The sequence below is a fragment of the Malaclemys terrapin genome, chromosome 4 (assembly GCF_027887155.1).
Source record: "Malaclemys terrapin pileata isolate rMalTer1 chromosome 4, rMalTer1.hap1, whole genome shotgun sequence".
NCBI lineage: Eukaryota > Metazoa > Chordata > Testudines > Emydidae > Malaclemys > Malaclemys terrapin.
The window spans coordinates 92,593,065-92,619,174 of record NC_071508.1 but is presented as its reverse complement, the minus strand read 5'-3'; the positions used below and the strand labels follow the sequence as shown (position 1 = coordinate 92,619,174).

The 26,110-nt window shown below is 41.6% G+C and overlaps 2 protein-coding genes across 2 annotated transcripts in view; one reads left to right on the top strand and one right to left on the bottom strand.

Moving 5' to 3' along the window:
* Positions 1–1,883: 1,883 nt before the first annotated feature.
* Positions 1,884–14,852, bottom strand: OIP5 (Opa interacting protein 5). The gene is made up of 5 exons (XM_054025027.1): positions 14,499–14,852; positions 13,424–13,490; positions 11,832–11,954; positions 10,706–10,787; positions 1,884–5,771 (listed from the first exon to the last, which is right to left on the bottom strand). Exons 1-5 carry the CDS (start codon positions 14,803–14,805, stop codon positions 5,613–5,615), a joined length of 738 nt encoding a protein of 245 aa, XP_053881002.1. The 5' UTR covers positions 14,806–14,852; the 3' UTR covers positions 1,884–5,612.
* Positions 14,853–15,236: 384 nt separating this feature from the next.
* Positions 15,237–26,110, top strand: part of NUSAP1 (nucleolar and spindle associated protein 1) — a 38,638-nt gene continuing 27,764 nt past the window's right edge. The window contains exons 1-3 of the mRNA XM_054025023.1: positions 15,237–15,403; positions 21,905–21,970; positions 23,679–23,870. Coding sequence (XP_053880998.1) covers positions 15,311–15,403; positions 21,905–21,970; positions 23,679–23,870 — 351 coding nt within the window. The 5' untranslated portion in view covers positions 15,237–15,310. The remainder of the gene's footprint in view (positions 15,404–21,904; positions 21,971–23,678; positions 23,871–26,110) is intronic.

Genomic DNA, 26,110 nt, shown 5'->3' with positions numbered 1-26,110 from the left:
GGCTTCCTACCTTCACTGAACTGAGCTCTTCAGAGTTCCCCGTGAAGGCTTTTTGTTTCCTTTGCTGAGAGGTCAAACATCTCTTCTCAGATTTAGTGGTCCTCAGGTTGCATTTTGGCATGCTAGGAGTCCACTGGTGTACACCCCACCTCCTAGAGTCTCACTGCTAACTGTACTGGAGCTCAATCCACTTCAATTGCCCTCCATAGGATGGCACTCATTAATGACATTTGCCAGGCAGTCACCTGGCTCTTGGTTCACAAGTTTTCACAGCATTATGTCTTACTCCATGCTTCCAGAATGGGCGTGGCCTTTGGTGAAGCTGTTCTACACTGTATACTGGATCACCCTCCTCCTCAAGGTACTGCTCAGGAGTCTTGTCACATGGAGCACCCCAAGGAACAATAACTGAAAAAGGAGAGGTTACTTACTTTGTACCATAACTGGAGGTTTTTTATATATATTTTGTCCCTATGGGGTGCTCCACTATCCCACTCTTTCCCCTCTGCTTCAGAGTCTACCATGCTCTACAGCTGAGAAGGAACTAGAATGGTGCAGGTCCTCTCCTCCCTATATGCCCTTGTAGTCAAGCAAGGGGAGATGTACAGCACAGGTACAGACCCACAGGCTTCCCTAACACATTTGAGTGCACAGGATTGTGCACATCCCTCATGTGAACCACCCCTACAGACCAAATATGTCAAAGAATTATTACTGTACAAGTAACAACCTCTCCTTGCATAGGCCCTCTTAAAAGTGGTAGTTCCTAACTTTTGAGAGCTTGACTTTGCAGTCTTAGTGTTCTTTTAATGTAGCTTGTGCATGTGATATACAAAATAGAATAGTGGTTCCCGAAGTGGGGTCTTACCATGTGTTATGCAGGGGGTCTGTCCCTTAAGTAGTACTGCAGTGGACCCAGAATGGCATTCAGGCACTTTTAGCACATCCTGCACCGTGTTACCTCTCCCACACAAGAAATCATGCTGATAGGAGGGGCACTGTGGTATTACCAGTACTTGCCCATTCAAGACTACATCATAAAATTTTAGTTAAAAGTGAAAAAGGGGTGATGTGATAACCTGTAATAATTGCAGAGGGTGTTTTTTTTTTGGTTCCTTTGGGAGTCTTAATTATAAAATGTTTTAAAAATAAACTAATCTAATAAAATAACATGAAACTTGTGTATAAAAAAAGTGAAGAGTCCAGGAAATTTCTTCAGATGCCAAAGGTTGGCAAAAAGTATGGGAACCACTGAAACAGAATGACCATTTGCCACTCCATAAAAGCAGATGAATGTGCAATTATGGCCCCAGCTAGCATTAGTCATGCCTCTGTATTTATATTTTCCTCATACAAAGCTAACAGGAGATACGATTTTGCTTAGCAACTCCAAAACAGCTAATTTATGAAAAATGTTGTACCAGAATCATTAGTCTGATTGTTTGCTTTATCAGTCATCTTTTACCACTCTGTCCTTGCTCCATTTTCTTCTCATCTTTTATCTTTAGGGATAAAACTACCAAGCTGTAGCAGTAAGGTGTAGTCTTCCTGTTTGCCCTTTACACTAAACACAGACCCGTATGGCCTGACTTTCAGAGGTTATTTCAAACAGACCTGGGGGTGCTTAACACCTCTGAAAAATGCCAATAGTCTGTTTCTCCTTTTATGCCAGAGGACTGGAGATAAACATTCAATTAAGCTTAGTTGTCGCTGTCATTCTCCCCTTCAATTATTTAACCTTCATAGGCAGCATTAAACGTGCAAATAGCATGGTAAGAAGAGAGTTATAGCTCCTTTCAAAGCTTTCCCTGTGCAGCTGCATTAGTCTCACTTCTAGAAGTAGAGAATTAATATCTCAGCAATGTGTAGTTTAATTTCTCCCATCCCTGACTACATATTGCACAGTGAAACTAAACATTGTAACTGTAGTATTACAGATAGACTTAATAGGCCTCTCTGTACTCTAAGAAGCAGGAGCAGAATTCTTTAGCAAGCCTTTTGTTACAGCAGACTGTTCTGCAATAGATCTCACACACAGTACACTACATAACACAAGGAATAGCAGATTGACTGTACATTCAAAATAAGCTGCTCACAGTACAGTTAGAGTTCTTGGGTGGCAGGGGCTGCTCAGCATTGTGGAACAAGCACAAAGCACTGGACATTTCTGATAAAATAGTTTAATGTTGACACAGTGCACTGTTTAAGTTTAAAAAGTCAACATCCTATTAAGATGTATGGGGCAGTTCATACCTCACAGCTATTGTATTAAGTTGTCTGCAATAATGACTGCCTGAATCTATTAATTTACATTCATTTCACCTATAGAAGGATTTCTTCAAACAGCAGAGTGGGATTTTGTAAGTAGAAATTTAGAACAGGAATGTGCCATAGAATACAGCAGGCTTTAATTGGAACTGAAGAAACATGCTAAGGCTGAAACAGATTGTCCACAAAGAGGACTGCAGTCTAATCAAGCAGGATTAGTTTCTCCTCAGCACTGGAGGCCAGTGAAGTATAATGGGGAATTAGCATGGCAGAACATCCTCTACTATTTAAGGCATTTCCCATTACAGCATTGTTACAAAGTCATGAGTTTATTTGGCCAGGTACAATATCTATTCACTCCACCGTAGAAAGAAAGAAAAAGCTAGTTTTACTTGTTCATTGAACAGTTACTCTCCCCAGGAAAGTAAAATATTGCAACAGTGCACTATTTCTGTAACTATAGCACCTAGGAGCCCTACTCATGGACCAGGACAGCGTCACCCTTGCTGCTGTACAGACAACAAACAGATGATCCCTGCCCCAAAGAGCTTACTATCTGAAACCTGCTCTACACTGAAAAGTTAGCTAGGTTGAGCTAGGTCACGTTCGGGTACTATTGTTAGGTTGACCTCCTGCACCTCCCCCACCCCCGGTCCCCGTGTACATGCAGAAGAATTCCTCCATTGACCTAGCTACCACCTCTTAGAGGTGGATTAACTACATACCAAGTGAAACCCCCTTCTGTCAATGTAGGAAGCATCTATGGCTCTACAGCTTTAGAGTAGACATGGCCTAAGACAGTGGTTTTCAACCTGTGATCTGCAGACCTCTGGGGGTCCCCAGACTATGTTTAAGATTTTCAAAGGGGTCCGCACCTCCATTAAAAATTTAGGGGTCTGTAAATAAATTTTTAAAAAGGTTAAAAACCACTGGCCTAAGAGAAAGGGGATTTAGACTTACTCCGGAGATCAGATCAAACCTGTTTGATTTACACATGAGCTATAGAATATAATCAGATTCTGCTGAATTTCAGCTTTCAAAAAACAAAAATTAAAAAATTCTAGACTTATCCGTGGCAAAGATAGTGCTGAATACCTGAACAAAACGTAACTGACAGAGGCTTCTCTTACAAGTTAACAACAACGAAACAGTGGGTGAGTGTGTCGATACCCTTGCTCCCGCTGGCTGATTCTGAAACATGGCACTTTTTATAAACATCAACTATTTATTTAATCTTAGCAGACAGGAGGTAGGACTAAAGCCCATGGGAGGTAACTGGAGTTACTGCAGAGATAGAGGGGACAAGAGACAAAGAGGGAGGGGAAATGGAGAAGGGGGGAGAGAATTGGTCCCACAGTTAGGTATTTTTTCAAGACTAATGCTGAATGCAACAGTTAAGAGGCTGAACAAATAACTGAAAAATGAAGTTACAATATTAAGATCATACCCTTGTCCAAAGATCAAGGGTAGTCTATTCACATCAAAAGGAGATCAACTATGTATTACTGGTAGTGTAGCTTAGACCTTAAAATAGTATTTGGTCATCTCCACTGCTTGAACAACTCCCAAGAAATTCCCTTATTCCTACACTAGTGAAGTAGTATTCAGTAACTTTGGACCTTTAACAAAAATAAGGACTTCTGAAGTATTTGCTATTTAAAAGAACAATTTGCTCTGAGAGTAAATTGCTCTGACTACAGCTCTTATAGAGGAGGAAATAAAATTAAAATCTGCTAGCATGAACAAATAGGTTGTTTGCAGTGTTATTGTAGCTGAGTTAGTCCTTGAACAGGAGACAGACAAGGTAGGTCAAGAAATTATTAGACAAACTTCTGCTGGTGAAAGGTACAAGCTTTTAAGCTACACCAAGCTGAAGAAGAGCTTGGTGTAGCTTGAAAGCTTGTACCTTCCATCAGCAGAAGTTGGTCCAATAAAAGATATTACTGCACCTATCTGGTCTCAAACAAATAGGTTGACATGCAAAATACGTATACAAAAATCTCACATTTACATCAAACACCTAGTTTTCGACTTCACCTTTAGTTACCAATTCTGTTACTATTAAAAAGTGCTATGATATATTGGAGTATCAGTTCCTGTGATGGTTGTGGAGCATATACAATTATACATCTTAAAAATGCAGTAAGTAATTTACAAGATTTGAATTTAGCACTAGTTTAGGAGATATTAAGTTCTCCTATTTCAGTCTGAGTACCTCAAAACATAGCTGTTGCTATTCTAGGTTATTGCCAAGTATTTGGCCTAACCAGTATGGATACTTCAAAAGACTTCCTATGATCATTAACCAAAAAAACTCCACATGATTTATTATGTGATGGCTGCTGATCCAGACCATTCTAGTATCATGGAGTGGGCTATTTTCCAGCAGTCCCAGACTCCCTTCTCTCATTTAGAAGTTTGCAGTTTCCTTACATAGCTCAGATTTGAGAAAAATCAAACAAACCACTAACTGAAAAAGCATGAGGTACTAGGGTTGCTGAGATGAGCAACTCAGGCCAGATTGTACAATACTGATTGTAGTCTTTTGCTCAGGGCATGGGGTAAAAAAATCACTTATCAATGGAATTAAAATGAGCATGTAAGTATTTTCCCCTCTATGCCTGATACAAAATTTCAGGCATAATTTCCCAACATAATGGAGGCTTTAGAAACATAAGTATGCCTTCTGTGAAGTGGGAGTGAAAAGGGAAGCTCCTTTCATCTTCCCAGGTATAGAGAGAAGCTTCTACCCCCACAGCCAGGGAGGAAGAAGAGTCCTCTCACTCTCTCACACATACTAAATAAATAAAAAAATTCACAACAAGAGAAAGAACCCATTCAAGACTCAACAGGAAGACATCTGGATCAAGGCCTACCTCCTGTGAACATTTCCTCTACATGAAGAGATGATACCAGGGTTTCAGCCCCCACTAAGAACATTGTAGAATGGCTGATCTTGAATAACATCACATGGTAGCATATTTTGAATCACTCTCAGGAACTTAAAATCTTAGTTTCCAACCGCTGGTTTTTAAACCATATATTGCTCAGGAAGAACCACAGTACAAGCTGTATTACACCTCCAAGAGAAGAAGTGCTGCAAGGATGAGGTATTTGTTTTGAAGTCACAGAAGGAGGAAACAGTTTCTTGCTCCTCAAAAATCCAGTCCATTTCACCAGTCTGAGCTATATTTCAGCAAAATATATTTTCACGCATATAACAAAGTGGCAAATTAGCTTTCTCTGACATTTTTCAGGGTGGTGGTGATTTCAAACCACTTTGTTCACCACAATGAAGAAACCTGCAACGATACACAAATGGCTCTATATTCTATGATGGCATATTAATTGCTTGACTTGATTCCTGCAAACCCTAGCTTTAGGCCAACTGTCCTTGATGCATAGCCCTGCTTGTCAGCCATGTTGATCTGTTGGTTCAGTTCTTCCAGCCTCTTAATCAGTACCTCTAGGCGCACATGGACCCCCACAAGTTGTTCTTTCAGCTAGAAGGAAAAAAAAAAAATTAAGGGTAGGTAAAGAACAGTTATATACCCTACAGTAACCGTGGTTCTTTGAGATGTGTTGTCCAGATTCCACTGTTGGTGCGCCTGTGCCAAAGATCAAATTATTTTCAACAGCAGTGTTTTTTGTAGCTGTGCCTACACCCTGAGTGCCCTCTCGCCCCTACAGCAGAGGGCATAAATGGGAGAGCAGCCTCAACCACCCTTCACTAATAAGAATCCTAGAACAACAGGCAAGGCATGGAATCTGCTGTGTTACTGTAAGGTAAATAATAGGGCTGTCGATTAATCGCAGTTAATTAATGCGATTAACTCAAAAAAATTGTGATTAATCAGTTTTAATCACACTGTTAAACAATAGAATACCAACTGAAATGTATTAAATATTTTTGGATGTTTTTCTACATTTTCAAATATATTGATTTCAATTACAACACACTATACAAAGTAGACAGGTCCTCACTCACGTCTTCGGGAGTGCTTGGAGCTGTCTGATATCTGTCATAGTTTGGAATCTCTGCTGAGGGAGGTATGCGCCTACAAGTGTGAAATCTAATCACTTCCATGATGAACTCTATCCTTTGAGTTGGTGCTAGTGTGGATTTGTCTCTGACCTTGAGGCCCAGCGAGATGAAGATTTAAAAGACACATGAACAGAGCTGATCACTTGCTATGGGGATTTCCCTCAAATGAGCCAGTTTAAGTAGAGGTATACCTGGATTGTTTGCCTTCTCAGATGAGCTGCCACCATAGTAAGAACTTTGAAGACTAATGGGGCGGTGGAGAGGCCAAAGGGTAGGACCCTGTATTGTTAATGAGATGGTCCTATGAATCTCAGCTACTTTCTGTGAGTTGAATAAATCTAAGTGTGAAAATAGGCATCCTGAAGTTGAGAACTACAGACCATTGGATCCTAAGACGGTATTATAGAATCTAGGAGCATGTGGAACATGAAATGATGGATGAAAGCATTAAAACATCAAAGACAGGGAAATAGAAACCCATCCTCTTCTTTACTTCCTAACCTCAATGGGAATAAAAGCTCTTACCACAGAAATCCGGGGGCATTTCCTCCACTGCTCCCAGTCATATGAGAGACTTGTTGAAGCAGGAGGTAGACTCCCGCATGGGAAGGGTTCCCGAAGGGAGACTAGGAGGATTAGGAGGGCATAGGAGCAGTTTAAAATTGGAAGTGATATCCATTGATGATTATCTTAAGGGCCAATCAGTCTGAGGTTATTCTAACCCAGGCTTCTTGGAAGTAAGGCAGCTGCCAGGCAGGGGTGAAAAAAGAAGGATCTGAAGGTGGTCCAGACAACCCCTTGACAGTGTTGCCAATTTGATTCCTGTCTGATGCCCTAGACTGTGAGGCAGCTGAAGAAGAGGCAGCGGTTTGCCTCAGGTGAAGTCTCTGCCTCTTTCTTGGGGCACTGAAAATGTAAGAATAATATTGTGATAGACAAATGACCATAGAACAGCTGATGCTTCCGTTGCTCTCTTTGAGGCTGTATGTTCCAGTCCCCAGGATTGCAGGATCACTCACGAGTCTTTCTGGGTGGGAAGTGCTCATCTGTGCCACTGTTAAATAGCTAGTTTCCCTCAAATGGGAGGTCCTTAGTGGTAACTTGGACTTCCCTCAGGATCTCAGCTGCTTGCAGCCAAGAGGACCTTCTTATTGTAACAGCAGTGGGCATGGTTCTTGCTGCCATATCAGATATATCTAGTGCTGCTTAAAGTACCAGGCTGCCTATAAGCGGACCTTCTGCCATTACAGATTTTGAATTCTCTTGGGTCTCCTTCAAGAATTTATTGAGAAAGTTGGAAAGCTGATCCCAAATCAAAGAATCATATTTTGAGTAGCATCTGGTAGTTTGCTATTCTCATCTGGAGGCTCAACAAGTAGACTTTTCTGCCAGAGATCTAGTTTTTTGGGGTCCGTCTCTTGAGGGGTAGATTTCAGCCGGCCTTGATGTTTAGATTTACTTGAAATGCCTATACCATCAGATTGCCTAAAGTAGAATGCTGATAATATTCAAATCCCATGGCTGATAACTGGTACCCTCCTATCAGTTTTCTTGGAGGTAAGTGGAACTGAGGCATGTGTATGCCAAATTATCTTGGCTGTTTCAAGCAGTCCAGCACTTATTTTAACCCATCTCCTTGAAGATGAAGTTTGCAGGATATCATGGTATCCAGCATCTCCACCATTCATCTCATCAGGTCTTGGAAGACTTTTAGCTCATCCAATGAGGCAACAGATAGAGAATTAACTGCTTCATCTGGAGGAGCACAAGGATACGGCATAAGGTGATTGTTCAGGAGCGTGGTTGTCTCCATTATATTCTTCCTCAACTTTCATGAATTGTGGCTAGGACAGGTACTTGTGCAGGTTGGAGTTGTTTCTTTGGTGATAGAGCTCTGGCATTGTAGACTGCGAAGGATTCTGACTTCCTAAAATATGGTTGCCCAGCTGAAGGGGACAAGTATGGCCAGACCTGGTAAGAGCAGTGGGACGGATGGCACATGGGTGGATACCAATGGAGTGCTCCCTCCCCAGTGACTTCCTGACACCCTTCAGAAATTAATCCCTAGACTCCCAGCCCAATTCCCACTGTGCTACTCACAAGGGGTGGAAGGGGATGCTCAGGGGAGGAAGCCTGGTGTATTACATTGAGTAAGACAAAAAAGAGTGAACCTTTGGGTGAGAAGTTGAGGATTTGGTGATCACCTTTTCAAGTCTCTCAATAAGAGGTGACTCCACAGCACCAAGAGACCTTGTTTTAGGCCCAGCACTGAAGTTGTACTGAAGAGGCCAGTACTGCATGTAGGGCACTTGGTGCTGACAGGTCCTTATGCTGAAAAGGAACCATCAGTCCGATTTCAATATGGAGGTACTGAAGCAGGACTCTGATTTCAAGCTCTTAATAGAAGTCATTTTAGGAAAGGATCTCGGTCTCCTGCTTGGAAAGGGGGTGGTACCTGCCCTGATCCAAAAAGGGGCTTCAAGGAGAGCCGCTCTTGGGAAGTGGATGTGAATGTGGTGGACAAACAGAACCTAGAAGGTGGCCCAGGAGCTCAGAGTGGTGTCTTGGCTCACTGGGCCTCTGCAGACCTGTGACTGACCTAATTGGTGAAGTTATGCCAGGGGTCTACCAATCCAGTGAGGCTTACATCAGCTTTTCCAGGAGGAAGAGCTTAAGCCTTGCCTCCCTCGCCTGCTGAAGCACATTTAGAAAAGGAGTGGAATACAGAGCAGCACTCCGAGATGTATCCCCCTGCTAAGCAAATTAGACACCTAGAATATCCATTAATAATGGGCATTGCTGCATCACAAGAGGGACACATTTTGAACCCTGGTGATTTGATGTCAGGCATTTTAAGGTATTGTATGGGGGTATTTTTTTAAAATAAACCCAGTGGGTAAAAGTAACCTACAGAATAAGTAGTAACTATTGAAATGCTAAAGCTAAAGCCGCATAGGATGCAGACACTAAAGGGGTTCTGTCTTGCAGCCACAGGTGGTAAGAAGGAACTGAGTGATGGTTGAGGCTTCTCCACCCTTTATGTCCCCAACTACAGAGGGCAATAAGACATCCAGGATATAGGTGCAGTCATAAAGGATTCTTTTTAAAAGCAGTGTCTGATCTCGCACAAGTGAACACCCCCAACGGAATCTGTGTGGACAATTATTTGAAGGAGAACCTGAGATACCATCAGGTTACCACTGTAAACAGAGTCCTGCACATGTCATTATTTTATGAATGGCAAACATTCCATAAAGAGCTCAATCCTATGATCATTCTAGCAACATCCCGTGTAAGCAAACCTTTCAAAAATATCGTTTGCACTTCTGATCAAATGCTACCATTATTTGAGCAAAACATTGATTGATTTCAATGGCAGTTTTGCTTGAACGAGGGCTGCAACAATTGACTCTTTAAAGTGTTTAGTGAACATGAAAAACAGAATGCTCTCTATTCAGGTCACAGAGGGTACATCTACACAGCAACTAGACACCTGCGTCTGGCGCAGGCCAACCAACTCTGGCTCATGGGGCTCAGGCTGTGAGGCTGTTTCGCTGCTGTGTAGACTTCCAGGCTCAGGCTGCAGCCTGAGCTCTGGGACCCTCACACCTCACATGGTCTTAGAGCTCAGACTCCAGCCCAAGCCTGGAAGTCTACACAGCAATGAAACAGCCCTGCAGCCCAAACCCAAGTCGACTGGCCCGGGCCAGCTGCAGGGGTATATAGTTGCTGTGTAGATGTACCCAGAAAGGCCTGAAGATGACTTGCAGGAGGAGAGAAGTCTTCAGAAAACATATCAGGCCCAATTTCATATTCAGACCAGAAAACAGACAAAAACAAAAGCAGAAGTGGTTTACAACTTAGGAGGAATAAATGTTGAAGAAAAAGGGATATTCAAACTAACATAGGCCTAAAATATAGGTACTGTAAAAGCAGTTACAGGATTTAAATAGAAGAGTCCCCATGAAACTGAAAGACAGTAGAACCAAATTTTAGAGTAGCAGCATTCTCCTACATTTAGCACAGCCCAAACGTTGAAATATATCAGAACATAGAAGTCAATTAGATAAGACTGTGACTAATTGTTGTCCATCCTAAGTTTGATGCAGAAGGTAAATGTCAGTGGTGAAGAATAAATTGAAGAAAAATGAATTTCAACAACAGGATGTTGACGCAGATAAGAACTATAGGTTAAATTAAACCTGCTTGTGTTCCTTTAATCCCCTTTAAAGATTAGTTGCTGTCCTGTGCCAGAAAAAACATGCACATCCATTTGTTCATGGGATTATTAAGCATGACTGTTGTAATAGTTTAGTGTATTTGCAGTGGTGCTGAAAACTTAATTTGCATTTCACCCGTTTTAACACACACAAAATCACAAAGAAACTTTACTTTTCCCAGATGTTCCTTTAGGCTCAAAGCAGGAAAGTTCATCTCAGAGACCTCTATCATGGTTTTAGTTTTTAAGAGATAACTGAAAAACAAAAGTAAAAAAAGAGAGAATAGTAATAAAAAACAGAGAAACATTCATTGTATAAAAAGGTAGTTTATGCAGAAACTAATGCAGGTGCCAACCTGTGACCAAAAATAGTCAATATAATCATTAATTAATATTAAAATAGAATAATAAAGCTTTCATTTTCCTCCATTGTTTACTCTCTTTCACCAACTACAATTTATAGCTGCCACAGATAGACCCTCAGTCTAAAAAGATCACTTTTGCTCTACAACCAGCATGCTATTATAACAATTAGTAAGTTTGACTCAATTCTAGTTAAGTGATACGCAATTGTGATATATTTCTGTATTGTGAGGAACAAAACTTAGTGTTTATGACTAAGCTAGCTAGAAACAGTCTTCAAGCAATACATATGTATTAGCTGAGATGTATTAATCTGGAAAGTTGCACTCTCTCTACTTCTATTACCCTTGCAATAGAAAGCAAGGGCGAAATAATTTCTCCAAGTTAAGAATTTACATAGATGCTGCAGGTGGAGAGTGCACAACAGTGGCTACATTCTAATGGTGGTATAAGACAGAGTAATATAATGTACATTAATCAATACATTATAAAAAACTTAGCCAGTGTCATTCTAAACAAAAGGATTGTAATGATACTGGAATATTTGTAGAAGACAAGTTTAATGTGCCTTCTTATAAGTTTCTCAGCACTACATTAAAAAAAATGTAGAGTAGACTGGTAGCTGAGGATTTTGCTATTTATGGACAAAGTAAGGACTTCCACAGGAAGCATTTTTATTACTAGAATTCACACAGCTTTTGATTGATCTGCATTTACTACCAGAAAGAGAAACTATGAACAAGCAGTTCAGGATTTGCTTTGATATTATCAGTTCTCACTGGCAGCAGAAAATATCACCAACCTGCATTTGCCATTCTGGTTTTATACAAATCAAAATATTATTCCTTATATTGGTATTCTTCCCTTCCCATGAAGAACTCTGCTCTGGACTTAATTTCTAACTCGTCATTCTCTGTCATATTGGTGTGTACTAACCAGAGAATATTGTCCTTGAAAAGACAAAAGAGGCCTCGCAGATGAACCAGGGCAGCGAAGGCAGAATAGAGGCTGAAGCCCACCATTAATCCACACGAATGACAGTATAATGCATAGTAAGCACTGAAAAGAAAGAGAAAAGATTTCAGTAGAGCAGAGGTTTCCAAACAGTAGTCCAAACACTGCTTACTGGTGCCATCAGGACATAACAATAAATGTAGTATTACTTCTCCATATAAGCAAGCACTATAATAGGAGTCCCATAACCTCTGTGACAAAGTAGTGGGGTAGGTTGTCCACAAGATAGTCTTTGTATTAAAGGCAGTTACCCACTCAAAAGTTTGGAAAACCCCAGAAGCGGAGGTTAAAATCTGAAAACTGAAATCTAACTTAAAAGGTCAGTTCAACATACCCCGCTGCTACTGAAACACATCTGTGAATTTTAAAGAGAAAATAATTTCAGACAGACTTAAAAATGAAAACAAAAAAAAGAGAGAGATGCACAGAGGAAACTGAGGTATGTGAACCCATAACATCATCAACTCATTAGCTATACAACCATTAAGTTTTCCTTTTTGTCCTGTCCCTCCTACCCCACTAGCATAGAAAAGCTAAAAACGGCCACAAGGGTGGTTTGGGATACACAAATCCAGTACGTAATTTAACAGGTAAGAATTACAAGCTGTGCAAGATGCCTATGAAAAATTCACTTCCCCATGGGGAGCAGAAAGTAAGTACCATCACCTTCCGCAGAATACAAACTTGCCTTTAAAAAAAAAGTTTCTAACCCTTATAATTGTGACAAACCTTCCAAATATGAATCAAGCACAATTACAGATACAGGGCTGCCTCCTCAAATTTGCAGACTGCTCAAGCAGCTGCAGCTACTCAACTTTGAAAGTAGCAACCCCTGATTCAAACTCAGTTTCTTATTTTCTTCTATGAAGTCTAATAAAAACACTGTAAACCATGCTTGACAAAGATACTTTCCTCTAGCCACTTCCCTTTCTGCAGAGTTTTGATTAACTCAAATTATTTCCCTCCCATTAGATTCATAATAGGTAAAGAAAAAGCATTATTATATCTAGGTGAATCAGCTTCTACTGATTGCTTAATTCATTACCAGCAAAACTTGTTCACTTTCACTGTTAAAGAATATAAAAAGACTTTCCAATCTTAACAGGTATATAAACCGTTATTTTTGGATAGAGGTTGCTTCCTTTTTTGATTTACTCAAATGTCTCCCCCTCCCACCCGCAGAATAAGTCTGCGCTCCGATTGGACGGAATACAAGCAGTAAATAGAGCAAAAACTTAGTTTTATTTGGGGGTGTGAATATAGGCTATCAATTTACAAAGGCTTTCTCAATTGAAAAAGCAGTGGACAGGTCCAAAACCGAACTAGATTATTTGTCAATTCTATGAGACACCTCTAAGAGGGAGCTGGAGGGATTTTAGAAACTTATTTTCTTCTGGCACAGACACATTTCTAAAATTCAGAAGCAACACATTAATGCCTTTCTGCTCTGGTTCGTGACCATCTCAAATTGAGAACTAATACCAAAAGCAAAAAGCAACATCTGAGGTACCTACCATCCTAGAAGAGGTCCTTCAATACCGACCATTAAAGAATCGTCCAAAACAACATCATTTGTGACTTCTGAGAAGATAAACCCATAGATGGTGAATGATCAGTGGCGTATGACTAATATTTTTATTTGTCCCCAACACTGAGGTTCTGAACCTTCTATCTTTAGGCTTAGAAGGATTCATTTTTGTTCTATATTTATTTTAATGGAAAAATCACATTTCAATCCTAGTAGCTTTTTTTAACATTTGTGTTGACTTAAATGTTTGCATTCATAGAAAATTAAAATCCTCCAATGCTGTTATTCAGACTATGCGACTGAATCCCAGATTCAAATATATTTTGTAATATTTAATTTGTGTAAGCATAATAGAATACTGACTTCTTGCTGGAGCCAGCCACTAACACAAAAACGGGTCTATTTAAATACTCATGCAATTCCACTTTACTCTAGTGGGACTATCCTGTAATGGAGCACTAGGAAAAGGGAAAGGACAGCTCGCAACTGGCAGACAGTGGGGCAGATCTCAGTGGGAAAGAAATTAACAGTCGCTGGGCAGTGGCAATGTGCGGGGAAGGAAGCAGTTTTACAGCCACATATGTCCCGACTGAGTTTATAGGACTGTTGATTCACTTGCAAACTGAGTAGAGCTGAGAGAGAAATACTGTTTTAGTGTCACTTCAGAGCGGAACCAAAACTGACGCCACGTTTTATGAAGTCTCCCAACATTTCGTGCTTTCCGAGCACGCATTAGGGCCATTTGGTGGCCCACAGAAAACAAGGCGCTGCAAGACCTGCTCACTCGGGCAGGGATAACCCACTGGTTACGCTGCTCTCCACGGAGGGGATGCTAGGCCCGCAGTTAGGTCACTGAGGACCACAACCGCAGCAGCCGCATCCCTCTCCGCAGACTCACGTCAGCGCCCATGCCAGGTAGCCCTGCCCTGCCCAGCCCACGGGGCTGACCAGGGGCCCCCACAGGCAACCAGGCCAAGGGAGCGCTAGTGAATCCAGGCCCAGGCTCGGTCCAGTCGCAGCCCCGCTGCTCAGGCACAGAGTCTGGCGCTCCGGGGACTCACTGAAGCAGACGAGGACCTGCAAGCAACGGTCCTCCTGGGCGCAGAGATGCAGCGAGTCGCCCAGCACCGCGCGGCAGCCCCTGCAGTGGAAGAGGGCGCACTCCTCCAGCCGGAGCCCTCGGCGCAGCAGCGTCCCGCCATCCAGGCTGCTCGGCTCCCGCTGGGGCTCCGCGCCACGCGGCATGCCCGCGTCCTCCTGCGATGGGCGGCCCCAGCTCCGCAGAACAGGGCCCGGCCGCTCGAAGGTGATGACGCCATCAACCTGAGGCTCCTGGAACAACTGCTGGATACATCTCCGCACGGCCATCTTCTTCTCTCGCGGTGCCTGACCTCCCGCTCCCGCCCGGATTCGAATCCAACGCCCGCCCCCTTGCTATTCCAATTGGAGTACTACCTATAAATCTGCGCTCCGATTGGACGGAATACAAGCAATCACTTCTCCGGGTGTTCGCAACATTGAAATAATTTCCTCCGGCCATTGGATGATGGGGGATACCAATCATTCTCCGTCCCAATCAGATAGCGATAATTTGGGCTAGGGAGGGGCTTTAATTTGATAGACTGTTTACATGTGCCTATCGTGTTTAAACAAAACAAATCCTATTCCCCAGGATGCCATTGGCTATCGGTGTGTCTCGCGGTCCATCTGCTGGTAGGTTGTTCAGCCAATGACAGGGCGCGAAGGGTGAATTCGAATGGTGGGGGGTGGGACGAAGTAGTTTGACGTCAGTTGAGCGCGAGATTCGAAGCACGGGCACGGCGGTTACCGCGGGCCGCGCTCACAGACCGGTCGCTGCCGTAGTCCTGCCGCCATGGAGCCGCCCTCGCTGCCGCAACTGGAGTCGCTCAAGTACAGCGAGCTACAGCAGGTGGCCAAGGCCGCCGGCCTCCGGGCCAATCTGAAGGTGAGGAGGTGGCGTCCCGGCCGGGGAGAGTCCCTCAGCCGCTGGGAAGGGAGATGGGGCAGAATGGCACAGGGGATCGGGGCAGCCGGCTTCGGGACCGGGCCAGGGTCTGCTCCCTGAGCGGGGGCTGATACTGCCGAGCAAAGGTGTGAGCGGACCTGGGTTAAGGGTGGCGGAGCGGGCGCGGCTGACGCCTGGGTCCCTGTCCTAGCAGCGCTCCAGTTCTCTGTGCGGCTGCCAGCGAGCGCGGTGGAGAGCCGTGGGGACGCAGGGTGCACGGGTCACCGCTATGTGTGGAGGCGACCAACTTGCAGTCTGATCCCTATCAAACGTGGGTTTACAGGGCGCAGAGGTGGGACCACAGCCCCTAAGCTTCCATGTGAACTTCTAGGACAAAAGAATGACCATGCTGGGTTAGACCAACAGACCACCTAGCCGAATATCCTGTCTTCTGACCGTGGCTAATGCCAGGTGCTTCAGAGGGAATGAGCAGAACAGGCAATTCTCAAGTGATCTTCCCCTGGCTGGGCCAACTAGGCAGAGGCTAAGGACAACCAGTGCATGGGATTGTCTCCCTGCCCATCTTGGCTAATAACCATTGATGAACCTATCCTCCATGAATTTATCTAATTTTTTAACCCAGTTATACTTTTGGCCTTCACAACATCCCCTGCTGCAAGTTCCACAGGTTGACTGCTTTGTGTGAAGTAGTACTTCCTTATATTACTGTTAAATGTGGTGCCTGTAAAAGTGGTGCCTGTTAATTTAATCGTCTGACCACTGGTTCTTTCGTTATGTGAATGGATAAATAACACTTTGTCAAAGGAAAACGCAGTCCTCACTCTTAGGTTGGTTGTAACGTGTCAGAGACAGTTTATTCTCAAGCAATTGCAAGGGGGAGAGTACGCATGGACAGGGATTCCCCCTTCCTAGGCAGGTCTCCGCCAGATAAACAATTAGGGCAAGCATTTATAGCTTTTGTTACATACAATAACGATCAACAACCGTGTCTACTTTATACATATTCCTTCCTGATATCTTACTTTTATTTACTAGTTCTTGCTATAGTCTGTGTTCCAGTCTTATCTAACACAAGGTCAAAACAGCATCTCTTACAGTTTTTCCCACTCGCTCAGGCCCTACCTTGAAGTCTTGTGTTATTAGAGTTAGAGTTAACCTGACTCTTGCTCTATTCTGATTTGAAAACTCAGATGTCTACATCCAAATTCCCTTTATCCACTTCCACAACTTCCTTATTTGATTTCTCCATCCCATTCATAAATCTCTATCACAGCCTTCCTTAGTCATCTCTTTTCCAAGCTGAAAAGTCTTTTTAATCTCCCCTCATATGGAAGGCGTTCCACATCCTTAATCATTTTGTTGTCCTTTTCTGTACCTTTTCCATTTCTAATATGTGTGTTTTTGTTTTGTTTTTGTTTTTTTTTGAGATGGGACAACCAGAACTGTCCGCAGTATTCAAGGTATGGGCATACCATGGATTTATACAGTGGCATGATATTTACTTATTGCCTATCCATTTCCTAATGGTTCCTAACATTCTGTTAGATTTTTTGACTGCTGCTGCACATTGATTAGATGGTTTTCAGGGAACTATCCATAATAACTCCAAGAGCTCTTTCTTGAGCGGTAACAGTTAATTTAAATTTGTTAGTCTCTAAGGTGCCACAAGTACTCCTGTTCTTTTTGCGGATACAGACTAACACGGCTGTTACTCTGAAGCCAATTAATTTAGACCCCATCATTTTGTATATTTAGTTGGGATTATATTTTCCGATATGAATTGCTTTGCAATTATCAACATTGAATTTCATATGACATTTTGTTGCCCAGTCACCCAGTTTTATGAGAGCCCTTTGTAACTCTTTGCCATCTGCTTTGGACTTAGCTCTCTTGAGTAATTTTTTATCATCTGCAAACTTTGCCACCTCCCTATTTACCCCTTTTTCCAGATCATTCATGAATATGTTGAACAGCACTGGTCCCAGTACAGATCCTTGGGAGACACCACTATTTACTTCTATCCATTCAGAAAACTGACCATTTATTCCTCTCTTTTTTTCCTGCCTTTTAACCAGTCACTGATCCAGGAGAGGAGCTTCCATCTTATTCCCTGACTGCTTAGTTTGCTTAAGAGCCTTTGGTGTGGGATCTTGTCAAAGGCTTTCTAAAAGTCCAAGTACACTATATCCATTGGATTCTCTTTGTCCGCATGTTTGTTGACTCCCCTCAAAGAATTCTGTGCTCTGCTATTTCTGATTCCTCCCACCCCCTACATGTCAGTAACTTGCAACACAAGGCCAGATGCTTTCTGGTTATAAAGAAGGTGCTGTCAAAGGCACAAAGGGATAGCTCAGTGGTTTGAGCATTGGCCTGCTAAACCCAGGATTATGAGTTCAATCCTTGAGGGGGCCATTTGGGGATTTAGTTGGGGATTAGTCCTGCTTTGAGTAGGGGATTGGACTAGATGACCTCCTGAGGTCCCTGATATCCTATGATTAATCTGGAGGGAAGCGTTTCTTCTCACCTGTCTGCTGTCATGTGATAGATAACATCAGGCACATGCAGGGTGTGTTGGTTTTTTGCCTTTGATAGTGACCCTTGGTGGTGGTGGTGGTAAGCTTATCCAGAAAGCACACATTATCATCACTAGCTGACTTCCATGGAAAACATCACTGGAGGAACTACCGTGCACAGAACTTGGCAGCTATCGGGGAACAGCTCAAAGCTGTAGACTAGGGGAAGCATCAGTGTACCTAGGGCTTAGAGACACAAGGAGAGGGGATGTGGACCATCATGGTTACAGGGCTAGCTGCACCTCTGTCCCCTTTTTTTGGCCTCTCTGAGTGCATTGTTTTAGCATAGATATCAGGTCTTTACGTATACAATTCTTCTACTTTTAAGTGGGACCTAGGCTATGATACCCCACATATCCACCATGTATTATCCTGCTGGTTCAATTGAATTCAGTCATCTGCTGCCTTCCTTTCAGGAGTCTGTGATCAGTGGCATATAGTGACCTAAACACCCTTCTTAAAGCAAAAGTAGTATTTACTACTAGGAACAAAGCATTAGAGAAAAAGGGGATTCTGAAACAACAGTTTACAGGCATATCTCTTACCTATAGTCCGGTCCCATCACTGCCCCTCTCTTGTGATCTGGATCCTCTATCACCTCATCCTCAGAGCTGTGACCACATGGTCCCTCTGCCCAGTTCCTGAAACCCCCCATAGCTTAAACAAAGCCTCTCCCAGAACTCCACCCAAAAGAGTGAGCTTTCTAGTTTTCTTCTTCAAGGGGCCACATTGTAAGTGGAGAATATAGCACAGAGATGCTTTGCGCAGAATTATACCACATTATTGCTTGTTACCTAAGCACATGAGGAATGCACAGAACTATACACAAGCAAACTCTACATGCATTTCACTGCCTCCATTTCCTTACTACTCCAGGGTATTCTGAGGGCTGGGGTCAGAGGCCATTGGGCCCATCTGGAGTCTTTCTTTCTGCTCCAGTGAATAGCTTGATATACATTGACACAGGAGCTCTCTATGATAGAACAATTGTAAAGCTACCAGGAGTCTTAACAGAGTTAAAAACACCTGAGGATTCAGCAATTGGGTCCCTTCACAGCAACCTGGTGAGTCACCAGCAGGGGAGAGCCCAATCAAATCTGTGACAATAACGCATCCCCAAAGTTAAATATAATATACATCAGTTCTTAAATTGTAATCCATGGAGGCTGTGTTGTTCTCATGATGCTGACTTGCCTTGTTTTCATTTATTAAATTGCATTAAAAGAAATAAACAAAATTAATACTTTCCTAATATTACTTTCCTATGCAGTAAATGTTGTAGGTGCCTCACGGATATTACGGTGACTGCACATGAGAGAGGAAATGATCTATGAGACCATTTCTGTATCAAAATGTGTATTTGTACAGTAATCACATTTGAGAATCCTTGCAGTATTTCATTTTGCAACTATCATTTTAGACAAAGAAAAAATGGGAGAAGGTATTGAGGAAGGGAATACTTGGTAAGAATGCCACTCAGGAAGACACTGGAGTAAACTGCCTTTTGTGACCAAAAGGAGGCCAGAAGTTTGCTTCAGTTTTTCATGGCAACAAACCAAGCAAGTTTCACTCTTGACTATTTTATTTACATTAAATTGTTGTATCAGGCTTGTACATAAAATTGTCCTGTTCTAAAATCACTGAATTATTGCTGTTTTGTGGTGGTTTGAGAGAGCACGTCTGTACAAGATTTTAAACAGGTACTTTAATTTCCTGTTCCCAGAAACTTAGTGTTTAGCCAGTTCTTGTTTTTATCTCTGGGCTGAGCACATCTTCAAACTAACTTCTTTGCAGTATTATCTGATGCAAACTTAAAAAAAGTTGCCTTATCTGTAAGGTTTAACACAATGGAAAAACCACAGCATTTTTGCCTATCAAGATAGGGTCTAAGATTACAAAGTGGGTTGTGTGGAAGAAGTATAAGTGTTTAAAATGTAACTAGTAGTGCATTTCAACAGCCTTAATTTTATCAACTTTTTACATTCTGAGAAACTTGCCCTGACTTCGGGCACCTTTGCTAGAATGAATGGCTTCACAACTACTTTAAACATGGTGTTGGACTGAAAATAGTCACTCCTTTCAAAAATCCCTCAAACTTTTCCATAGCTTTCCCTTTACTTTGGAATCTCCTAAAAACTTCAAACTCAGTTTAATATCTTGGAAAGCTTCTACCAATCACTTGATTGTCTCATTATACAACCAATAAGGAATAGAGAATAAGCTGTTCCTATAATGTGTTTGGAACTAATGTTGTTTTTTAAAATGCTAAACCAGCTGTGTATTTAGAGCAAAAAAGAAGTCATGCCAAATCAAAGTTGAATTTGACCCTTTCATCTCCAACTGGGATGAGCACCCTTGACTTTGGGGGGGAAAAAAAAAATTGGTATATGTATAAAATCTGCAAGGGCTTTTAAAAGGCTATAGGATATACTATGCATGGCTATTGTTTTCAAGTTGCTTATAGCTTTCTTTGAGCCATAATATCTTCAAATTTGTGTTGGGCTGAGACTTCACCTGTCAAGTTGCCCAAAATAAAATTAAATAATTTGGGTTAGGGGTAATTTAACCTCTGAAAATTAGTTTAATTAAGTTTAAACAAACAAAATAAAATTATGGAAGTACTAATGTTCTCATTTACAGTACTGCAAAAGTGGCACACTGCCATGTTTTTCAGATTTAGAACTATATAAATCAATGGTTAATCCTTAACATTCATTCAATAAGAACTTTTACATAAGGGAGGAGATAAACTTTGGTATTATGCTGATTTTTCCCATTTAGGTCATTGGAAAATTGCCATTAAGCAGCTTAAAAATTCCATTGTGCAATTTTTTTGTATTGAGTGTTTTCCCTATTGGCATTGATTACTTAGGAAAGTATGATCTGCATGTGAGCATGGCTCAAAGTAAGTGATGCTGTTGCAGAAATTAGATACAAGTTTTAATTGGATTATGTTTAACTAGATGAGTCAAAATACCTTGTCCTAAAACTACTGGCTTCTCTGGAAAACGGATGGATTGTAAGATCTCTGGTCAGGAAAATCTACATCTCCGCTCCAATGAAGCAAGTGAGCTATTCAGCAAAGTACTTAAGCACATCTTAAGTCCCATTGATTTTAATGAGACTCAAATACCTTCTTAAAATTAGGCTATGTCTACATTACACGCCACTGGCAACAGCATGTAGTGTACATGGAGCTACATGCTACAGTGCAAAGCCATCTGCATCCTCATTGTAGTGCATTGCTACATGTGCCAGTGAAATGCCCTGGCAGAGGGGAGACAGCAAGAAAAAGCTTCAGCAACTCCTTGCCATTAGAACCTTTCAATGTGGCAAGGAAAAGTTCTGGCAGGGGGAAGGAAGCAGGAGAAGTCTGCCTTTCCCTGCTGCCTCCCTCCTGCCAGAGCCTTTTATAGCTTCCATAGTGTTTTCCTGTGGCAAGGAAGAGCTGTAGCAGCGGGGTGCTGGTAGAGGTTTCCCCACAGCACCCCTGCTGTGGGAGTCTCTTCCGGCAGAGGGAAAAGGCTCCAGCAGCAGGACGCTACACTGATAAAAACAGCAGTGTAGACGGGGAGGCACAGCTTGGGCCAGCAGAGAGCGCGTAGGCTAGTACTGCAGACAGACACACCTCCCCCCAGATGTTTCTTTTACTTTACTTGCCTAAGCCATGCCTCACCAGCTACACTGCTTATTTATACTTGTGCTGGGGGGCTGGGCAGGTAGATACTCTACATGTTGTCAAAAGACATACCCTTAAACATGTGTTTTGGTGAATAGAAATGGACTTATGCAGATGCTTAAGTGCTTTGCTGAATTGGTCGGTATACAGGGTTGGCTTATGCAACATTTTGTGTAATGGACTAGTGTTTTCTTTGGGTCACATTGTATACTCTTGACTCCTCTGCAGGCAGACAAATTGCTGAAAGCTCTGAAGCAACACTTTCATGAGCCAAAACAAGAAAATGGAAGTAAGGTAAGAACAGATGTCTGCTGACTTCTTATAATCTTATGAAAGACAATATGCAGAACCATTCTTTCTAAGAAAGTTGCTCCTGTTTTGATAATTGCAGTGCATTTCATTTAATGAAAAGTGCTTCTCATGTAGTGCACATGGTAATATAAATTGAAATTTTTACTTAAAATCAGTGCCTCATGCTTAATGTGTTCACCTACTGCTGGAAATTGACATTTTTGATATTTAGTTTAGAAATGGTTCCATATATGACTAGGCCAGTGTCCATCCTAGTAATGGAATTGACAAAACAATTTGGAGTTAAAACTTAACTTGTGCTCCAGTACCTACACAGACTTATCTTTAGTGTGAACTAAAATGTGGTCAAATGGAAACTGATATGCTAATGTTCAAATTTGCTCTGATCTGTTCAGCTCCAGATATTAGCAATGGGAAATGTACAAAATTCTCCATTGTGTCCTTTGAGAGAAAATCATCTTCAGGAGCTGAACCAAGCCTAATGACAACCTAGATCTCAATATTTTAAATACTAGCTGTGAAGGTTTGAACCCACCACCAGGGAACACCTGTGCTGCTTCTGCAAATAATGCTTTCACAGGATAGCCTACAAACAGGGAATGCCATGCCAGATCAGTAGTCCATCAAATCTGCTATCCTCTCTGATAGTGGTCAATACTTGATGCTTCAGAGGAAGGTATAAGAAACCAGATAAAGACAATTATTATATGGAATAAACCAGCTTGTATGGGAAGCCTTTTGCTAAACCTAGGCAGTTGGGGTGGGAGGGAGTGTCCCTTCCTTTTTTTGTTTGTTTATCCTATCTACCTTTTATATTCTCTAACTGGAGGTTCTCACCTCTATGAATGTCTAATCCTAGTTTGTCTAGCCATTTTGTGCCTACTGTACTTACTAGTTACTCATCAGGATGCAATAACCAAAGGACATCCCAGAGAAAAAGGGTTTTTTTTTTAATCCTAATATATTGTTACGCTGTGTGTATTTAAAAAAAAAAAAAAAAAAAAGGCACAACAAAAACAACCTTCCTCTTTTATTTAAATGTGTTGCCTTTCAGTTTCATTGAATGTCCCCTTGTTTTTATATTATGAAACAAGGTAATTCAGAAACTTTTTTTTTCTGTCATTATATATTGCATATACTTTTATTGTGGCCCTTTTTGTGAACCCATTAAGAACTGCTATGATCCTTGCCAGATTCACTCTTCTGCTGACTGTGGTGTGTGCAGTAGCAACAGCACAGATATGCTTTTTCATTGCTAGGGATCAGAGTAGCTCTGTAGGAGGAGCACAGATGCCATGATCTTTCGCAGGATTTTAAAAAGATCTATGAGATCTTAAAAACTTGGAGAGCCCCAGGATTCTCCCAGTCAGGTGTCAAATGCAAAATGCTGCATGTGTTAAATACCTTGACAGAATGCTATGCATACAATAAAAACAAATGAGAGGATTTCAGATAGAAGGCTAACAAACTGCCCTCAAAAAACTAACTTCAGTATTTGAGGAAAAAGCTGACATCAGCACACTGATTGTGATGCCAGTGAACAGTGAGAATGCCAACAGGGTTGCTTGTGAACAGTGGGTGTGACATATCTGTGTTCCATTAATAACCTGTAAAGCTTTCTCGTTAGTGCATCTGACATGAATATGCACATGTAAGGATGTTAGACAATGGTCCCATTTCTCTTATACAGGACTTTGGAAGGAGCGCATCCTCCTCCACAGACACAGAGCAACTCAGCAGTCCAGAGCAGGTCAAACCTATTCCAGTGTCCTTTGTCACAAAAAGGCGTGGGAAAGGGAGGAAGGTAGCAACTGGAAAGATGGCCTCCAAGGAGGAAATTAATACTAATGAAGAAGATATGGCGCTTCCTGTTGAGAAAGAGGTAACTCAAGTTTTTCAGGTTTTATTTCTTTATTAAGAGAAACACAAGTTAAATAGAACCTTTGGTCTATTCTGCCACCACTTGGCAGGAAATGCCTGCCTTTCAATAGGCAAACCCAGTAATATTAAGGAGTACTTGTGGCACGTTAGAGACTAACAAATTTATTTGAGCATAAGCTTTCGTGAGCTACAGCCCACTTCATCGGATGCATAGAACGGAACATGTAGTAAGGAGGGATATATACACATACAGAGAACATGAAAAGGTGGGATTTGTTAGTATCTAAGGTGCCACAAGTACTCCTGTTCTTTTTGCGGATACAGACTAACACGGCTGCTACTTTGAAACCAGTAATGTTATTGACTTTGTATTTTGGTACCCTAGTTTTCTGAAACTTGTGTCAACTGCTAGCTGCGATCAACTATTCCTGTTGTTTAAGCTTATTCTTTATCAACTTCAGATCACCCGTAATCTGCATGGGTCTTTCCCAGAGTCATAATTTGACTTTAGGTGCTCAAATACCACAGTGGATGCAGTTTAACCTCATTAGAGATTAAGTCCCAGGACACTATAATCATGTTTCACTCTGTTTTCAGGCTAAATGCACTCAACACTTGAAGGCTTTTTCTTAATAGACATTCTGATCACCAGATGAGTCTAGTAGCCATCTTTCCATTTTTTTTCAAGCATTGAAATATCCTCTTCCTTTCTGTACTCTGTATGACATCATGTTCTAAGTATGGCTTTTCGATTGCTTTGTAGAATAAAGCCACAATTTCTCTATATATAATCATAAACAAGACAGAATTACACTTTGTGCTTGACTTGCCTTTGAAGGCATTCTTTTAGTTAGTAATGGAATAGTGCAAACTCTTCACTTTTCCCATATAGTTTAAACTTGCTGAAACTGTCTTAAATTTGAAGAAACGTTTTTTAGACTTTTTTTTTCTTGTTCTTCATAACTGCAGGTTTCCTCAGCAGAGGTTGACGAAGCTTGTTCTTTAGAGAATTCTGAATATATGAACTGCCCTCTTTTAAAATGGCCACCACCTTTCCTCCCCATTGTCCCTAATGGGATTAAAACCAAGCTGCTCTCAAAGATGGTCCCCCTCTTGTCAGTTTTTAAAATTATACATAACTTTTGAAATGTCCTTGTTGAGGAAACAACCAATTTTCTGCTTGTATTTGTGCAGTCTGAAGCAGAGCTGTACACAGTATTCCAGGTGCAGTTGCACTAAGGCTGCAGAGACATCACTATTTCTTAACTTGGTCCTGCAGCTGTTGAATTTCTCCTCCTCCTCCCTTACTCTGGCAGAATGACAACTAATGACAATCAAGAATTTTCCTTCTCATCTGTTATCTTTGTTAAAATATTTTCCTTCGTTTGTGCTCTTCAGATAAATAAGAGTTTCTGTGTTCTCCTCTCCCACGTCTGTGTATTGCGACATTCTTGGGTATTCCAACAAAAGGGTGGAACTCTATGCTGTACCTGATACATCCAGCGCAGCACTGGTGCCAAGCATGTTCATCATCCAGCCAATCAACTTGCATTAAATTCCGTTCTTCTGCGATCCTCTTTATCTCTGCTGGCTACCTTGATGAAAAGGGAGTTCTAGCAAGAACTTTGCTTGCCCCACCTTGTTTATAAGAAGTCCATCTAATTAAAATAACATGGTAAAAATCTTTTCCTAGTGTTCCTGGAACATTATGTAGTTGCTGAGATGACACGGTGATTTCACTCTTTATCCTAAACCTAAAGAGCGTGGGTCAGTTTGGGAAAAATAGAGTAAAGGATGTTTTCAGTTTAAGTCACGCCGCTTTCTGAAATGTTAACTAGTATATACAAGCAACACCTAAGATGACCAGAATTGAAAGAAAAACTTTCTTCAGTTGGTTTGCTTTTGCATTTAACAGCATTTGGTGTGTGGAATGTTTCACTTTCCCTTGTATAGACAGTAGGTCTCCCTTTGTATAGGACTTTCTCTCTAGGTTGGAATGTGAGACTTTTTGTTTTAAACAAAAAAAGTTGGGGGAGAAAAGGGGTGCAGAAGGAGTTTTTGTTTGAAAGGTGCCAAACAGATATAGCGTATTAGGCCAGGTCTAAACTAAAAGCTTTTGCCGGTATAGCTGGGGCAGATGTGAGACCTTGGAAACATGAAAGACTGTTACGTGGAGATGTATCAGACACTATGCACACATGGAATAGTGATTGAACATTGTATCAATAAGTGGTGTATGTA